General features: G+C 34.0%; 2 protein-coding genes across 3 annotated transcripts; one reads left to right on the top strand and one right to left on the bottom strand.

Moving 5' to 3' along the window:
* Positions 1-13,218: 13,218 nt before the first annotated feature.
* Positions 13,219-15,136, top strand: LOC139816435 (uncharacterized). Its single transcript, XM_071783964.1, has 2 exons — positions 13,219-13,806; positions 13,999-15,136. Exons 1-2 carry the CDS (start codon positions 13,726-13,728, stop codon positions 15,100-15,102), a joined length of 1,185 nt encoding a protein of 394 aa, XP_071640065.1. The 5' UTR covers positions 13,219-13,725; the 3' UTR covers positions 15,103-15,136.
* An 81-nt stretch (positions 15,137-15,217) lies between these two features.
* On the bottom strand, positions 15,218-17,540 carry LOC139816499 (uncharacterized). 2 transcript variants are annotated; one of them, XM_071784171.1, is made up of 5 exons: positions 17,343-17,540; positions 16,430-16,527; positions 15,675-15,979; positions 15,437-15,593; positions 15,218-15,347 (listed from the first exon to the last, which is right to left on the bottom strand). In XM_071784171.1, exons 1-5 carry the CDS (start codon positions 17,373-17,375, stop codon positions 15,263-15,265), a joined length of 678 nt encoding a protein of 225 aa, XP_071640272.1. In that variant the 5' UTR covers positions 17,376-17,540; the 3' UTR covers positions 15,218-15,262. The 2 variants fall into 2 exon arrangements, with proteins under 2 accessions (XP_071640272.1, XP_071640194.1); XM_071784093.1 differs by having other exon boundaries at positions 15,343-15,593; positions 17,343-17,537.
* Positions 17,541-17,911: the final 371 nt, after the last annotated feature.

Here is a 17,911-nt window from a genome sequence, read left to right as displayed (position 1 = left end):
TTGATTTACTAAGATATACCAACATTAACATAATTTACTAATTTTAAGCTGATATACTAATAGTTAGCATCGCTTAGGCAAATATACCATCAATGAAGAGAAAAGAGGAGAGATATATTTATTCCGTTTACTGCTTTTCCGTCAAATACATCTCTGTGCTCACGAAGAGACCCATACAGCATGGAATATGCAAGAAATGTGCTATAAACAATCTATAAATATTTTAACCCTTAGTCTGTAAACGTTTTTTTGGCACCTTTAGTCTGTAAATCTGGGTTGTTTTTGTCCTGATGTTTTTTTTAAGTGTTAAAGTGTTACAAAAAATCTGAAAAAATTTATGGAGGTAATTCAGACCTTCAATTTGAAGTATCTCTTATGGAAAAAAACTATTGAAATGCTAATAGTAACTATTGAAATGATAATAGTAACTATTAAATGCCAATAATTATAAGCAGTGATTACTACTGCAATGCTTACTGTAATACTGGTAATAAGTAGTGTCCACTATACAATTATTACTATTGACCAGTGTAAATTATTAGAATGTAACAGTAGATACTACTGCCATTAGTGCAAAAATTTAACAGTATACACTGTTATACTAATCATTCAACAGTGCGAATTAATAGTGTGCAGAAGTTTGCAATATTAAACCAAATAGTGCACATTCTGTATGGTGCAGAAGTATATTTCCGCCATGGGTGCACACATGAAAGTTTAATTGGTATATATATTTATATATATATATACCTAGGTTTCCTTATTTTTGTCTAGTGAGGCCCTTGTAAGGATTTGATAAGGATGTTTTAACTTCTTAAATACTTATTTATTAGGGCTAACCGGATGAGGTCCCGATCATTATTTATTAAGGATGCCATAAGAAAAGTTTTCTTATTTTTGTCTAATAAGGCCTTTGTAAGGATTTGATAAGAATGTTTTAATTTTATAAATAAACTTTTTTCATAAATATATTTACGAACACAAAATTTTATAATAAGCCGGCACTGGTTTCTGACATTCACCCGACATTAAGAAATATTATATCATATATCCAAATCAAAATTTTATTACTCTTTTTTAACTAAATTTGTTTCTTAAGATAATTTTTGAAAAATTATATATTTGTGCTGGTTATGACATATGTAGACTATATATAACGCTTACATCAAATTAAGAAGTAGTCTACCACGTAAGACAGTTGGCTCACGATGCAGAGGTCCCGAGTTCGAATCCCACCAAGGTAGGTAGATGATTTATCTCGAAACTCGACATTTTAACGTCAATCGAATCCTGCTGCTTGCCGTTGGTTTGTGGTCTTACCAACAATCGCGAGTCGTTGAACTTCAGTTTATTTTGCTTCTTGGCATTTTGATAATTATATTTCAAGTATGTTAAGATTTTAATATTATTATTATGAAATAAGCTACCAAATATTGTATAATATAACAAAGCGTTATTTTAATTACGTCTATCAAATTATATATTAGATAATATTTTATTTTATTAAAATAATATTATTGTGATACAATTATATCCGAATATTAATTACTTGCTGTTTTTACTAATTTATTGTACATAGTATACAGAGTAACGGAGAATAAAGAAATTACAGTTTGTTAATCAGACAATCGACTGTTGCTTTTTTGACGTAGCTGATTTAATTACTGAAAATTATTTCTTGCAGTTAACCACATTCTTGACGTCAAAATGTACTCCAGAACATGTTCTCAAGATTATTTCTACTACATTTTTCTTTACATGCTATGTGATCAAATATAATTCGTTTTGAATTAACGCCGATACTGTAAAAGCGTTATTAATCATATATGCATTAATGATAAACAGAATTTTCGAATGTAAAACTGTCGAATTTTTATATTAATTACCTATTAAGATTAAATTTATTAAGTTATTCTTAATCCTTAAAGCACACACTACCTGTTTGAGACATAAAGAATACACTGGGTCATTTTGACCCAGCGCTACTTTGCGTAATTACCACAAACGGGGGATCGATTCTTTTTGGCTAAAATTAAAAGGGTGCATTCTTGCAACATTCAAAATAAATGTTAGATTGTTTGTAAAGGGTTATTAATAAAGCTTTATGGTTCAAAAATTCAAAATATGGTTTATAAACCAAAAAATTACTATTTTTACGAAATCTATATATATAAGTCACGTCTGTCTGTCTGTCTGTCTGTCTGTATGTACGCGAACTACTCATTCGTTAGTGGACCGAATTTTTACCAAAAGTATATGAAACAGGGGTAGAAGTATTTAATTTCATACGGGCATACGATTAACGTTCCGTAAAAGCGCTGACGTTTACGTTTAGTTTTGTCACGCGAGAAGACAATTAAATGTCGATAAGCATATTTTTTGTATAAGCATAACTTGTGCAATAGAACTATTGACAAACTTTTGTTGTATAGAAACTTTTTTGGAACCGTTTAAATACATTTTCTGATGTGTTAAAAAACATGTATACAAAATTTACGTTGGCTTTCAACTACTGGCTTTCGGCAGATTGGCGAAATAACATTATGCATAACGTGTAAAACGTCCTGTGAGTTATATTTAGTTGCAAAGCGTCATCATTATTATTATATTTAATTTATATGTTGATAAATGTATATTTTATTAATATTGTATCCTGTAGTGTGTTTTATTATGTCTTGAAATTTATGAAAAATATAAACATCTTGAATTAAATGTTACACACGTGCCAATAAATTTGAACGCATCTATCTAATGATAGTTATATTTGCTTTCTATGCACATTACGTTTATTTTTTATAAAACTAAGTGAGCGCGACAAGAAATAGGACACAATATATTTTCTAAAAAATTACAAAATTTATACTTTAGCACGTTAACTGCTATGGTGATTACCTCTATGAGTGAAAAAAATGAGTTCATTAGGGATAATTTCTGCTCTGTTTAGCGAATTTTAATTGGTCAATGTTTTTTATTGTTCTCGAAAAGTGCAGTGATAAAAAAGGACGGATTGGCTTCTTATAATTCTCCATTTTATCAGTTCTATTTTCTTCTAGAGTAGAATTTATATTCCAGTATAGTATATCTTAAAAAAAAGGAATTTAAAAAGATACCAAATGTATGTATAATACCCATCACAAATTATACAAAATTATTATAATATAAAACTGTTTTAATTTATAATTTAAGTACTAAAACAAGTTTTTTTTAAATTAACGTCCTCTGCAAGGATTACACTATTTTACGGACATTATTTAATTATTATCGTATTTTCTTGATGTTTTCCAATCTCCATCAGATCTTATACAAAACAGATATTAGTGGACCTATTCTGTAAAGGCCGAAGCACAGACTTTTGCACAACACAAGCTGTGCTTTGGCATTAATTCTTAATAGTTTCATTGTCGTTATATTTGCTTTGCATAGATATGATATGTATAAAGTAAAAACGCTGCGCAACGACAATAACGATAACGAAACTATCGATAGGGAGTTATAGAATAGGGCCGTATAGATCCAGTAAACTACATATCACATGCAAAATGACTACCCGTTAGCATTTATCTTTAACACAATTAATACCAGAATTAAATATCTGCTTAAAAAATGTATTCGCAAACAGAACGAACTTCCACCTACGATCGAAGAGAAACGACGAACTTGGTTTACGGTTCCATGTGTCTCGAATATTTCTGAGAAATTTAAAAGGGTTGTTAAAGGCGAGTAAACTCCGCACCCGGGAATTTTCATCTTTACGCACGGCTTACACATTCTATTTTATGTTGCAAATGCCTGGAAAGTGGTCTATCATGCACGCGTAGCGTGCGTAATGGGCCACTTTCCATGCACGTGTTGCATAATAGTTATTTGTGTAACAAGTGCGGGTTCGGCTCGTGCGTCCACTCCGCACTCGTGTCCAATTCTCAATCCGCATGTGTTACACACCCTATTTTATATTACAAAGTGCGTGGAAAGTGGCCTATTGCGCACGCGCCATCTGTACGACGGATTGCCGATTCTGCACGCGCGAGAGATTTCTCACTCAAGGCCGTGCAAGAATGAGATATTCCTGCACGGGTTCGATTAGGGAATTTCTCGCGTGGGAAATTGGCCATTCGTCGCACAAATGACGCGCGCGCAATAATGGGCTACTTATTTCCACGCACTTCGTAATATAAAATAGGGTATGTAACACGTGCGGGTTGAGAATTGGACACGCGTGCGGGTGATCGCACTCGCATTCGGCTCGTGCGTCCACTCCGCACCCGTGTCCAATTCTCAACTTTGCGCACTTGTTACACAAATAACTATTATCTAAGAGACTAGTTTCTGAGTTGACCCATATTAAGTTGCAAGAGAATAGTCTTAATTCTTAAACTAACACAGATTTTTTACATCATGCATATGTGACGGTTTTAAGCAAATTTTAATCCATGCTCATAAACATTTTGTCGTTGTCAAATCGCGTTTTACTATTGGTACATTAAATATTTATTATTTTGTTTTATTGGCTTGACCTACAATTTATAATTTTCACCGTTGTTTTGACCTACGACTTGCCTTTTCTTGCAATATCTAATCATATCATTGTTGTGTGTCGTGTCGACAAGATCGTTAAGTCTCTTCGTAGAGAGTATTTTTATTTGCCATAATTTATATTCATTTTGCGTATGGCTCTGAATTCCACGTTTTTTAGACTGATTGGTGAGTTTTTTAAGGTTTTCTTCTTTTAGTTATTAATATCGCAGCATTAATGTAATAACTTTTACAGATATATGTATCAATTGGTCTATTTTTCCAACATGGTTTCTGAAACTTCGAATCAGTAAGCTCACTAATGTGGTATGGAGAACGTTTAATTTATTTTAATTTATACCGCTGAAGATGGCTCAAAGTTGAGTCGAAACGTACGGATTGATGTAAATCACAACGACCAATAAATCAGTAATTCTGATGTTACGCACGGATATCTGCGTCTGATCTTTATAGCCTTTACTTCTCTTATTCAATTTCGAGGGTCCTTATACTATTTTATTGAATTTTTATTTTACATATTTACCAAGCTCTGACTGCGTGCCGACTAGATTTGTCAGACTTGAAACACAGCTCCGGTTGGAGTAGTAAAATCCCCCCTTACACCTAATTAAATCGATTCGATTTAATTTTTGATGCTATATTCATCTAAATGACTGTAAAGAAATCATTGCGAAAAATATTACCTCAGCCAGGGTTCGAACCTGGAACTTCCTTCATTCCGTGAAGGTGTACTGCAATTCGACCACTGAGGAGGAAATTTAGTCGCCGCGACTAAATTTAGTCGGCACGAAGTCAAGGTTGGAAGATATGTAAAATAGAAATAAAAATAAAACTTTCACGCATCATTTACAGCGTTTGGTCCTTAGCCCGTTTTCTACATTCGTATATGGATTGTCCACACTGGTTGTTGCTCTTGCAACATCGAGCCCGTATAGACTTGCTTAAATTTAGTTATTCTGTTCCTGTTAATCAGAGAAGAGACATCACTGTTTAACGCAACATGACGGACACAAGCAAAGTTATACCTTTCTATTATTCGCCAAGCGGTAACACGGAGGAGGATAAGGTCAGTCCTATACCCCATTCTCCCTTTTCTTCTTTCAATTTTATATTTCAATTCTCCGTTCAATTCAACTTTTCGTATCTTACTTTTCGTTTTATTATTGATCTCATGCACAATAGAATCAAAGTCATGATTTTTGTCGTATAGAAACTTTTGGAGCCGTTCGAATACGTTCGAAGTGCTGAAAAACATAGGTGTACAAAATTAACGCTGGCTTTCAACTACTGGCTTAAAATATCACCGGCTGTTGTAGACAATGCTTATGATTTCGTCAATCTGCCGGATAAACTGCGGCAAATTGACGAAATAATAAGCATTGTCTACAACATATGCATCCTGTAAGTTACATTTTATTGTAAAGCATCATCGACTTTTATGTGTGTGTATGCGTGTTGTTAATTTTATAAATTTAAACGCATTAGCTAATATAATAGTTACGTTTGCTTTCTGCATATTGTATTTATTTTTGTTAAAATTAAGTGCGCACGACAAAAAGTAGGACATAGGGGAGACCGGGGTTATGTGTCCACACTTTATTAAACGCTTTTTTCAAGTTTACTAAAAACTTAATAAAGATATTTGGCTAAAATTTTAATGGTATAACCTATCAACCTTGCTATAAAAAAAAAACAATTAGAATCATTGATCTTTTAACATTTTAAAGAGGCGAATTTTTTAAGTGAACAAGTGAAGCGTAGACAAATAGCCCCATATGCGGGGCTTATATCTGTCCACATAATAAACAACACATTATTTTTATATTAATTTTTATACTTATTTATAATATTATTTATTATTAATATATAATATTAAAAAATCTGCCTAGTCATTGGAGTCAGAGAAGTAGTAGGCACTTTGAGTAGATTTTTTAACAAGTTTCCTGCGTAGAGCTGACTTTTCTTTATATACGGTGGCATCAAACTGATTTTGAATCCGTTGCAAAATTAATGTGATGAGTTTCTTTTGTCCCCTCAATTCTTTAATCTTTTTTTTTATTTGGGGTTTTTACTTTATCCTTGGCAGCGTTTGAAATAAAAAATACTCAATAATTTAAGACAAACTCATATATTTAACTTGACGTGTATTTTTAAAATAAAAATTTCGTGACGATTCTTGAATTGCAGGATCAAGTAGTTACTCGTAGGTCACTTTTTTACAGTAGGACAGACCGGGGCTAAAATGTCTACGGGGTAAATACGTCTAATCAAATATCTAGGAATAATCTATATATTGTGCAAACTCGCTATTAACATTGTAAACGCTGCTTATAGTACCAATGTGACCAACGGATTTCAGCAGGTTACCTGCCGTGTTATGATTTTTACGAGAGCAAACGTGTTTTCGGAAGGTGAAAGTTACATTTTCTGCGCGTGGAAATTTTGTAATATCTGCAATAATATTTGGTCTCCAAATCTTGAGGTACGTGATTATAAAGAGTAATGCATGCTGAACACGAATTCAGTGTAGTTTTTTCATTATCGTTGATGTCTAATATTTCGTGGGCGATCAAACCTGAAACTTGTGTTTGGGGCTAATCGGTCAGTAAGCAGTCCGGGTGCATTTCCAAGGCATTTTCGAGCTCACTGCATATGGAATATAGATGAGACAGGAATTACAACCGTTCAGACCGAATAGAGTCATCGGACGTCGAGGAGTGAAACAAGTCGGGCGAGTGACTTCTGCGGAATGAGGAACCCTCGTAACTATTTTTTAATAATGTTTTGCATAAAAATGTTACATAAATTTTTATATTTTTCTCTTAAAAAACAATTATTAAAATGTATCCTATCATTATTCAGGATTAGATGTACGTACATGTATTGAAAATGCAGTGTGACGGTTAAACCCCGGCATTTTTGAGATTTCAATTTTTCCGCCGTTGTCGTTTTTGTTCTATACCGGTTAAACAAAGCGACGTAGACAAAAATTTCCTATATAAATTTTGTAGCTAAAGGTTCACTCTTTACAGTGGTTTCCCACATTTAACTAAAATTATTTATTTTGTTGTTAAAAATCGGCTATGAAAAAAAACGGACTGTTTAGCCCCGTCTCCCCTAACGAGTGAGAGCCCGAATATTTATTCCAAGTCTAACGCTGTTTTTACGAAAAAATTCTCGCTCAATTTTTATTCTTTTAATCTAAATATAATTTTATTGGATATGTCTACCTTATCCGTCTTAAGGAAAGTCTTTCTTTTGTAGTTACGCACCATTATCTATTTATAAAAAAACAATTCGTCATTGAAGTGTGGACACATTGCCCCATCAAAAATAGGACGGATATAGCCCCGACCACATTTTTTAGTCTTTAACATGTTGCCAATTTTAGATAATGCGGAATTAAGATTTGACGCTTTTCACACCTGATAACTGTATATTAATTGATAATATTATGAATTGCTTACTTTAATTTGAGTTAAACTATTGTCGCACAGCAAATTTTTTGACCGTCGAAAAATGTGAATAATTATTTTCGCTTTTCTTTTAACATATATAGCGTCTGCGAGAGGCATTGCAAGAAAACAAACAACATTTAAATATCTTACGTAGGGCATTTTTCAACTACTTGTTACAATGGTAGAGACATCTGTCTCTTAAAACTTGAGATAGCAGTACTGTGGACACATAGCCCCCGTAGACAGATAGCCCCGGTCTCCCCTAATATTTTACAAAAAAAAATTAAATTTTATTCTGTTATTTGTACTACAGTTTTTCTTTTCCCAATTATTAATAATATATATGTTTTGACACAATAATTTATACTAAAATTTTATAAATTTTCTTTGAATTGTTCTCCATTCCTTTCTTCGATTATTGAATTGTTCTACTGTTACAATCTACTGTTATATTTCGTAAATAAATACAATTCAAGGAAAGTACAATTTCGACTAATATTGTAAATAAAAAGACTAATATGTACATATTTTTATAGAATTATAAAATTCTTTTAATAGATACGATGATATTCAAGATTAAACCATTTTGCGAGATGGCATTCCCGTTACCCATTCCTTTTATGGGCTTTTTCCATCCATAAATGGAATGGGTAACGGGAATGCCATGTCCAACTGACAACGATTACAAGATACCGACTACGGATATAACTACGGATACCGACATTAAATTAAAGAAACCGAAACTTTCTAATAAGTCGACACAGTTACATATGATACTGTGCCGACTTATTAGAGAATTGCGGTTCCTTTAAGTACACGAGGGACATACTTCAAGAACTGAACAAGAAGATAAGGATTGAAATTAAACTCGTTCAGCATCTAATTCAGCATCAATTCACGGCACCTCATTCTCATACTCGTTCAGGATCATCTTCACTAAGCGTGGGTTGCCTCCTAAACATTCAGAGGTGCCACGTTACGGGCTCCAAAGCTGAAAATAAAAATTAAGATTGTTTATTTCTTATTGTAAAACGTCGAATATTTCGTGCAAAAAATAAAATGAATAATTTTCATTTAGAAAATTGTTCAGACAATCGTATATTTCGTTTTTACAAGATACATTATAACACAGAATAGATTGTTATATGTAAAGTTAAAATATTTATTTCTTATTGAGATTTAATCTTGTATATTTTCAGTTTGTTTGTTAATTTTCTCTTTACATAATTATACATATTGTACAATATAACATTACTAATTGCAAGTGTATTAAGTAATTATAAGTCACTTATTTTATTTGTAAGTCTTATTTATCGCTATATGTACCTCTTTATCGTAACTTTTTAGCGACCGCATCAATAGTATAATAAAATTTCTTATTTAATATTTTTGCAATAAATTTTATTTTTTTTAAGTATCTATATAAAAAATGAAGTTTTTTTCAGCGTGGCTTTTCTATATAAATAAATTCACCGAGTAGAAGACTTTTGGAAAGTATTTATTAGCAATTTTATATATTGACAATTTAATAGCATAACGAATGATCCTTTATAATGAAATTTTACGGCTGTTTTGTACATGTCATGCAATTATAGAGGAGACCGGGGCTAACTCAACACTATTTTTTTCAAAGGCAATTTTTAATATTTAATTAAAATTTTTAGGCAAATTCAATGGTATATATTTAAAGAGTGTTCCTTCAGGTACAAAATTGATTCAGAAAGTTTTGCTGTACGTCGCTTTGTTTTGCCGCCAGGAAAGGAAAAGTGACGCGAAGACAAATTTTCAAATTGAAAAATGCCGGAGTAAACTCGAAACTTTGCCTGATCGACAGAATTTGATCTGGAACTTATTTTTTATTGTCTGAAACTAAATATACATTTGTTTATCGTGTATTTAGAAAGTACAAAAATTTGGAATTAAGTAAAACAATCATTGGAAATAACGAGAACAAAAATTATTGAACATTCAATTTTTTTCATCTAAACTCATGTCTGAAAAACAATTTATGCAAGTAAATTCGCGATTACATGTGCGCACACATTTGTCATGGACCATATAACTGCATCACAAGCATCGTTTATTATTGGGAGCCAATAAAACAGCGTGTCGACTTTGCCCCGAACGTGGTTTTTAACTTTTGTTACTCCAAAAATATAAAAATTTTGAAAATATGCAAAAACTCTATTATCGGATTCGTATAAAGCATCGAATTTCTTATCAAAATCATGGTAGATTCGCAAGAGTAAAGCTCGATGAAAAAGTAGACATTTTCGAGAGATCAGAAAAATTACTTTTTACTATCAAAAACGCTTATGTCGCGTTAAAAATTACAATATAACTCAGAATGTTACCAAATTTTGTTGATAATACTGACACATAAAGACACATTTACCGTAGGAAAGGCAAGTTTCTACAATAGATTTAAATTGGCAAAAAACCTAGTGTCAAGTTTGCCCCGATGTCGAGTTAGCCCCGGTCTCTCCTACATTATACATTTATATCTATATTTATATATTCTAAAAGACATAACGCATAGAAAATTGTACTTATATTACAGATTATTACTTGTAACTAACAAGTGTTTAGCTAAGAAAAATATTCGCGTATATTCATTCCTTCACGTGCACGCATAGAAATAGGATATCTCGCATCGTTTTTCCTATTTCGCAAATCTATAAATTCACTTTATTTCTCTGTCTCTTTCTCTCTCTCTCTCTCTCTCTCTCTCTTTCATCTTTGTCTTTATTCTTAAATTTACCGAATCTCTCATGAGATGACTTCTCCGACACTTTCTCAATTTACATCATTTCAAAAGGCATTATTTAGCCTCGTACATTTCTTGCCGCATATGTAATCGGGCGCACAATTGACTTCTCTCTTAATACACGATGAGATCGAGTCAAGGTCCATCGTCTAAGGACTAAGACGATTTGACACGTCCTACTGGTCAAGTTCGCAATCCTCGGATTCGTTGGCTCAGGAGGACCGTCGCTGTCCCCGGGACAGCGTCCTGATTCTGACACGCCGTCATCGAGAACCTCTGTCACCTCGTGAAACAGACAGATAATGGGTATTGGGTAAAGGCGAATCGAGAAAAAAGTATATTTTGTAATAAATCGGTGAACAAATATTTCCTAAGAAAGAATATTGAAATTAAAATTAATTCACAAACTTTTTGCAAAATTATTTGATCGCCGACCTCGGAAACACTCACCAGAACTTCCTCGAATCGGTCGTAATTCTCCTGCCTGGAGTTCAAGAGGCTCTCGCCTACCGAGTCGGCGCCCGATTGGCAAGGATCTCGTCGCCCTAGCGCGCTCAATGCAATATGTAGCAAGGACAGTACCGCCAAGAGATCGGCTGCAAGCACATATATATCTGTCAGGAGCTCACGGAAATAGAGTTGAAGGAGCCGGCATCCTTACCCGCGACGTAGGACAGCCAAAGTCGCCAAAGTTTATTGGGTCGCCACGCTAGAATGCAGGACAATGATAGGTAAAACAACGCCTTTCGGCAGCCCCGCGTGGCCGCCAAAACGATAGACCAAGTAACGCGAGCAGAGGAAATCCTCGTTCCGCTCGTTCATCAGAAAAACGTCAACATACGTTATATCGTTTTCTCAGATTTTCTCAAAAAGGATCCGCGAGATTAAAGGAATTATTTTCTGGAATTACATTTTAAATAAAAAATTTAAATATTAAATTAAACAATTTGATATATCTAAAACCCCTTTTTATATCCCCTTTATTCCACTATTTTTTATTTTAAGATTATTTTAATTGCATGTTGAGAAAAGAATCAATTTAATATTATATCCTAGCTATTTTTCTTGCCAATGTGTATTTTACACATTATATAATTACGGTTCTTCAGACCGAGCGAGATGTTCCTCAGACAGTTGGTGCAACATTGTAAAAGTATTTACGTGATCGAGTTATCTGACGTTCACGGAACTAGTGGATTTACATGATTTACATTCGATAAACAGAAACTTTTGCGAGAACGACGTCTTCCGCTGAATGCCGTAGGCGAGCAATCCAGCCTTTAGCCTTGATTATGATCCCATCAATTCCATTTAAATTTCCTTCTTAAAGAAGCGGAGCGGAAAGACGATTTTTCCATCGATACACACACACAACTTTCAAATACTCTTACCGAGTATTCTCTTTACTGAGATTAACAAACTGAATTCCGAACGGGCAAAAAAGATCAAAATAAAAGTCCGACTTGTCGTATCCCGCACATTCGGTATACATGTATTTAAAAAAAAAAGTGAAATCTTTAAATTGCGCTAATTGCAAAGAGAATATATATATTGCTATAAAAAATAATTGAAAAAGAATTTGAGAGGTAACAGTACAAAATAAAAATATTTAATTAAAATAAATAAATATATTTAATTAAAATAAATAAATTCTTTTTGTAAAAAAACTTGGCGCTGCTAGATTTTGAAATTTTAACATTAAAATTTAAACATTAGTACTAAAATTTTTTATTAAAAATAAAGGAACTTTTCGCAGAGGGTGTCGCAGCGTCCTATCGGGTCGTTGACCTACATCTGGAAAACTGCACAGTGATTCGCAGTGCCTTGGAGTGTTGGCCTTGCGAGAGAGTATATGTACCGCGTTTTTTCGAACTCTACTCTTTTATCTATAAAAAAAAAAAAAAAAAAAAAAATTTTTTAGAGCTTTTGGACGTAACACTCTAACTAGTGCCAGGCTTAATTTGATGTCAGCTAACATAAGAAGTTTGAACCACAGTTGCAAGAATGCACAGAAAAGAAGAATATTCTTGATTTGAAAACATCTTTAGTTTCAAATCAAGAATATTCTTCTTTTCTGTGCATTCTTGCAACTGTGGTTCAAACTGCGGTTCCACTTCGTGGAAATCTTGAAATGAGATTATTATCATTAAACGAAGAAAACTTGCTTGAATGAAGTATTTTATAAACATCTTGAGTACTCGCAACTCGTGCGTTCGCGTAAAAGAGTCACGGTCGGTCTCGCTCCGCGTATACTTGGCACGAGACACTACCGTGTCTCTTGATAGTTCAACTAAAAAAAAAGTTAAAATAAAAAGTTGAAACTTTTATAAGAAGATCATAGATTGTTGCGTATATACGAGTATATAAGTTCTGATTTGACACTTCTTTCTTTTTTTGTGTACTTATTCCATTTTCCATCAATTGTTTGCTTTCGACGGTTTTTCTTATTCCTATTCTTGTAAACTAGCTCAACACTTATCGCATATATTTTGAAATGTGAAATGTGAATGAATTGGTACCGGCGCTTTACACATAGATTTAATTTATAGATTCAAGGTAAGTATATCATAGTATAACTGCTATAACATCACAGAATATATCGATGTTCACCGCAATACCTAACTTTCACGCAGAATGATTCCCTTACTTCTTGTTCGATTTCGATTTGCAACGCGAGTAGATCGCGTACGCGTCCATTCGCATAGGGAACAATAGATGATAAATAAGATAGGATGCATTAAGTGTGCCAGGTATATTGTCAGGAAAGGCAAAGAGAGGGGAAGTAAAGGATGTGAGGAGAGGGAGAGAACAGCTTCAGACTCATCCTCGAGTTACTTTCACTTGAACTTCTTGTAACGCCGTGTAGTGATCTTCTAGACGATGAGAACGGAGCTCCTGTTGCTTTCCGCGTAATTTCGATCTCACGTAATCCTTTAGTATATTCTTAGATTTTTGTTAAAAAAAAAAATGGCGTTACACTGGATTCTACAGTTGTATCTTCTACGATGCACGCTATTCGTCGTTATTGCCCGCGCCGAAGAAGTTTTCGTAAGTAACTCCAAACGTTAACGCATTATGTTAACGATTGGATTAGCTGTGTATAAGTACTGATGACGTAAAAAAACGAGAAATTGCTTATACTTATACAAGTTTACAGATGCGTTAAGTTGTCTCGATTTTGCACAAACGCGAATAAACGTCTTCAAGTTGTACGATTTCAATGCATGTTCGCCTACGCAGAATACCACTCCGCCAACCGTCAGAATGAGATTCTCCTGTTTCAACCGGCCTATGGGATTCTACGCTGACGTCGAGGCGAACTGCAAGATATATCACACGTGCGACGATCACGGGAACAAATTCACTTACCGATGCCCCGAGGAAACGGCTTTTCGTCAAGACGCCTTGACATGCGACCACGCTCATCTGGTCGATTGCCAAGCGACCGTTCACCCGTCGACTCAATTTCCAAACGAGAACGTCGACGAGGAAATTGTGCGCGCAGCAGCCTCGACGAGATCCCCGGTGGAATCGATCAACTCGCTCGACGATGATCGATTGTCGTTTTCGCGTTCCTTCCAAGTGATTCAACGGCCTGACAAATCCATGCCTAACAAGTTCCAATCCGGGTTCGTCTTCCGCGCGAGTCTATTCTTAAGGAATCAGGACCGGAATCAAGCTAGGCAAATTACCGACACCTGTACGACATGCGACACCGATTCGAGGAACCGCATTTCCACCGCTCGGCCGCCTACCAAACAGATTGGTGCTTGGAATCCACATAACGAACCCAAATCAACTACGCAGTCATTGTCTTTATCACTGTCGGAGACTCGCGACAAAAATACCGTATATTTCAATCGTCCATACGAGCCGCTCTCGAATTCTTCGCCTACAACAGCGACAACGTCGGAGGATAATCAGCGTCCACCTCCGCGCGAGAAGTTCCCCTTGTCGAGTTACAACAGTGATTTCCATCCATATTCGGAGACTTTACGATCGATTCAAGCCAGCGCTCATACGACTTACGTAAAATCCACCACGGAGATTCCCGTGCACGCTTTGACGATGTCCTTGAAGCCGCTGGTACCGAACGAGTTGGAATACGATCCTTACTATCCCAAACAAGCGACGTCCACCGAGGCATATTACACACCCAGCAATCGCAACAGAGTCGACACGAACGTTCGGTTTTCCAGCTCCAGCCAAGCGCCGCTGATAGTCGCGCGTCCCAATCTTCCCTTCGAGATCCCGTCTGTGCTGCCTGATTTGAACACGTTGGAGGATTTAGTCGACCGCCGGAAGTTTTTCTATATTCCGCGCGCAAATGTGAAATCGATATAACGCGCCATTAACTGTTTAATCGCGTTTACTTGCGACGTTACGTGCGAAAGAATTTTTAAGTATTCTTTGTTTTGCAATGTTGCAAAATAAACTATACATTGTATGTTCGTTGTATGTCCATACTGGCGTGTATATTATTTGGGATTATATTAAAAATGTTTTAATAAACATTGAATACCACGGAACTCGGTGGCTTCGAAGAAGCTTGCGCTCTTGGAGCGGAGGGTACACGGGTCGGTATTATACTGAAAAAAATATAGTAACGTTGATTTTAACTTTATATGAAAAACTTAATGGTAGTGCAATTATATGTGGCGTCGCGTCTCTAAAATACTTGTCTCTTGGATTCCAGTGTTCTAATAGCGGCGCTAATAGTCTCGCGGCGATCTGCTGAATATTAATCGAACCTCGAAATATCCCGGTTAATGTGGCTATTATTCCATGTTCATTGTGATATTTTGCTTGTAAGTGTTTGATCGTTGTCGTGAGTCCTGAAAATAACTATCCATAATACAAATTCCGCGGTATGCCGAATTAAAAGATATAGAAAATCTATGCTCTCGATTTCTCACCAAAATATGTATCTCTGATTGGTAGTAATTGCTGCACACTCCTTATGTCTTCCGATAAACAGCGACACTTCTCCGCGAGGCATCGAATGTATTCGTTTTCTTGTTTAAAAAATTGAATATTTTTATGCAACTCCTCAATTTGCATTTGTAGCCGCAGTTGCACAACATCCTCTACCCAACGCTTAATTTTTATATCTTTTTCCAATTTCTGCGTCTTGGTTTTCTTGCCCTTTACTATGTCATCATGCGACTTTGTATGCATCATCTCTTTTGAATCCAAATGAAGACCTAATTCTTTAAGTTTACTGAAAAATACACGGAATATATGTTATTTTACAATCGTTTTGAAAGAGATATTTTGAAGTAAAATAATAATTGTGTAATTTATATGATATATTTAAATTTTTATGTGGAGTTCTGCGGCATAAATAGCTTGAGAGAGTAATGGGTTATATATCTAAAAATTTAGAATTCTTTTCAACTATTGACAGAGATGTATGATAAGATTAAAATAAATTGAGTAAAATAATGCTCATTATTAGTACTATTCTAAAAAGTACAAACAGCTGTATTATACATATTACTCCTCGATAAAAAAAAATTTATAGGAATCGAAAATTCAGTGATTTACGTGGTATTTGTTGGAATAAAATAAAAAAAATTTATGTAATATTTATTAACAGTTAAAGCTAATAGGATTAAAAGGACAAAAATCATACTTTAAATATTATACAAGAATTATATTTATATTGTACGTTTTAATGAGTTTATCTTTCAATATAGGCATTGAATTGATGGAAACTTCGCTTTCGCTTCCATCTTTCACAAGCAATCCACACGCGCACGGACAGAGCTGAAAATAATATCGTAAAATTAATTATATAGACTCTCATTCTTATGTTTATTATGTTATAATTAAGTTGAGTACATTATTATATATACAAGTTATATGTAATACACAACTTTTTAAATTAATTGCTCTTCTTTTCAACAGCGGATTTTTTTATTATCTTCAAGTAAATTTTTCCTTTACGAAGATTTTAAAGCGTCAACTTATTGAACTGCGATTAAAAATAAAAAACTGTTTATAAAATACGTTTCAACGCTATAAATTATTTAGGAATCTGTTTTTTATATAATTATGTATCAATAGGTTTTATTTTTTAATAAAATCATTCTTAGGTTACTTAATGAAGTTAAAGTAAAGTAAATGAAGAATCAAACTCGTATGTATCAAATACTGTAAAATGATTAAGGACCAATAAACAAGCAAAAAATAGTTGTTAAAAAATTCAAATTGTGTATTAATTTAAATATAAAAATGGGGCGTTTTAACTACATCGCGTCTTTATTAGCCAAATAAATTAATTATACCTTTAAAACTAAGACCGAATAAATTTAATTGAAATTTAATTGGAAATTAAGTGTCTGCTGGGGATTAGCCCGATATGATCAATATTTAATGCAACATGTTACATAATTTAAAAAATATTGATCTACATTACATCTATATTACGATATATAATACATTAAAGAAACTGCCATTATATCTATTTTTTTATTATATTATATTCTGAAAGATTAAATAGAAAGTATTCGTCCCTCTCTTATTAGACCAAAAGTTATTCTTCAATAATTTTCTTCGTATGAATAATAAATTTGACTTACTAGTTCCTGAGTAAGCGTCGATGCATCTTGCATGGAGGAAATTGTAGATGATATATTGACGACACATTGATTTGACGAGTCATCGGTCTTATATCCACGTTTGCTGGCTATTTTACATAAACAACAGTCATTGCTTATACATGATACCTGTTACCTATTTCGTTTTTTAAATACAGAAGCAATAGCAATTCTTTTAAGAAATAAAAAAATTTTTTTTTACTTACTAACGTATCTCGGCATTTGACTTGCACTGTCATACTTTCGCTGAAACTCATCTTGACGCATTTGATACGTGGTTCCACTGGAAGGCGTTTGTCGTATAAACAGCAATTTCGATTTTAATCCGCTGTCACTCGTGTCAGTCGATTGAGTTTTAGAAGAGACGTTTTCTTGTTCTTTCGCGCGCTTATCAATATTATCATATTCTTTGGGAAGAATATAATCGAATACACTTCCAGGAATAAGTAAATTATTGCTTATTTTACCCTTTTCGGCAGACGAAGGATCTTTATTTGCCATTTTCAAAAATATATTTTTAAAATATTTTGATAAGATGTCGTAATCGTCAT

The sequence above is a fragment of the Temnothorax longispinosus genome, chromosome 1 (assembly GCF_030848805.1).
Source record: "Temnothorax longispinosus isolate EJ_2023e chromosome 1, Tlon_JGU_v1, whole genome shotgun sequence".
In the NCBI taxonomy this organism is placed as follows: domain Eukaryota; kingdom Metazoa; phylum Arthropoda; class Insecta; order Hymenoptera; family Formicidae; genus Temnothorax; species Temnothorax longispinosus.
Note: the sequence above shows the minus strand (reverse complement) of the source record. Positions and strands in the feature narration are given on the sequence as shown.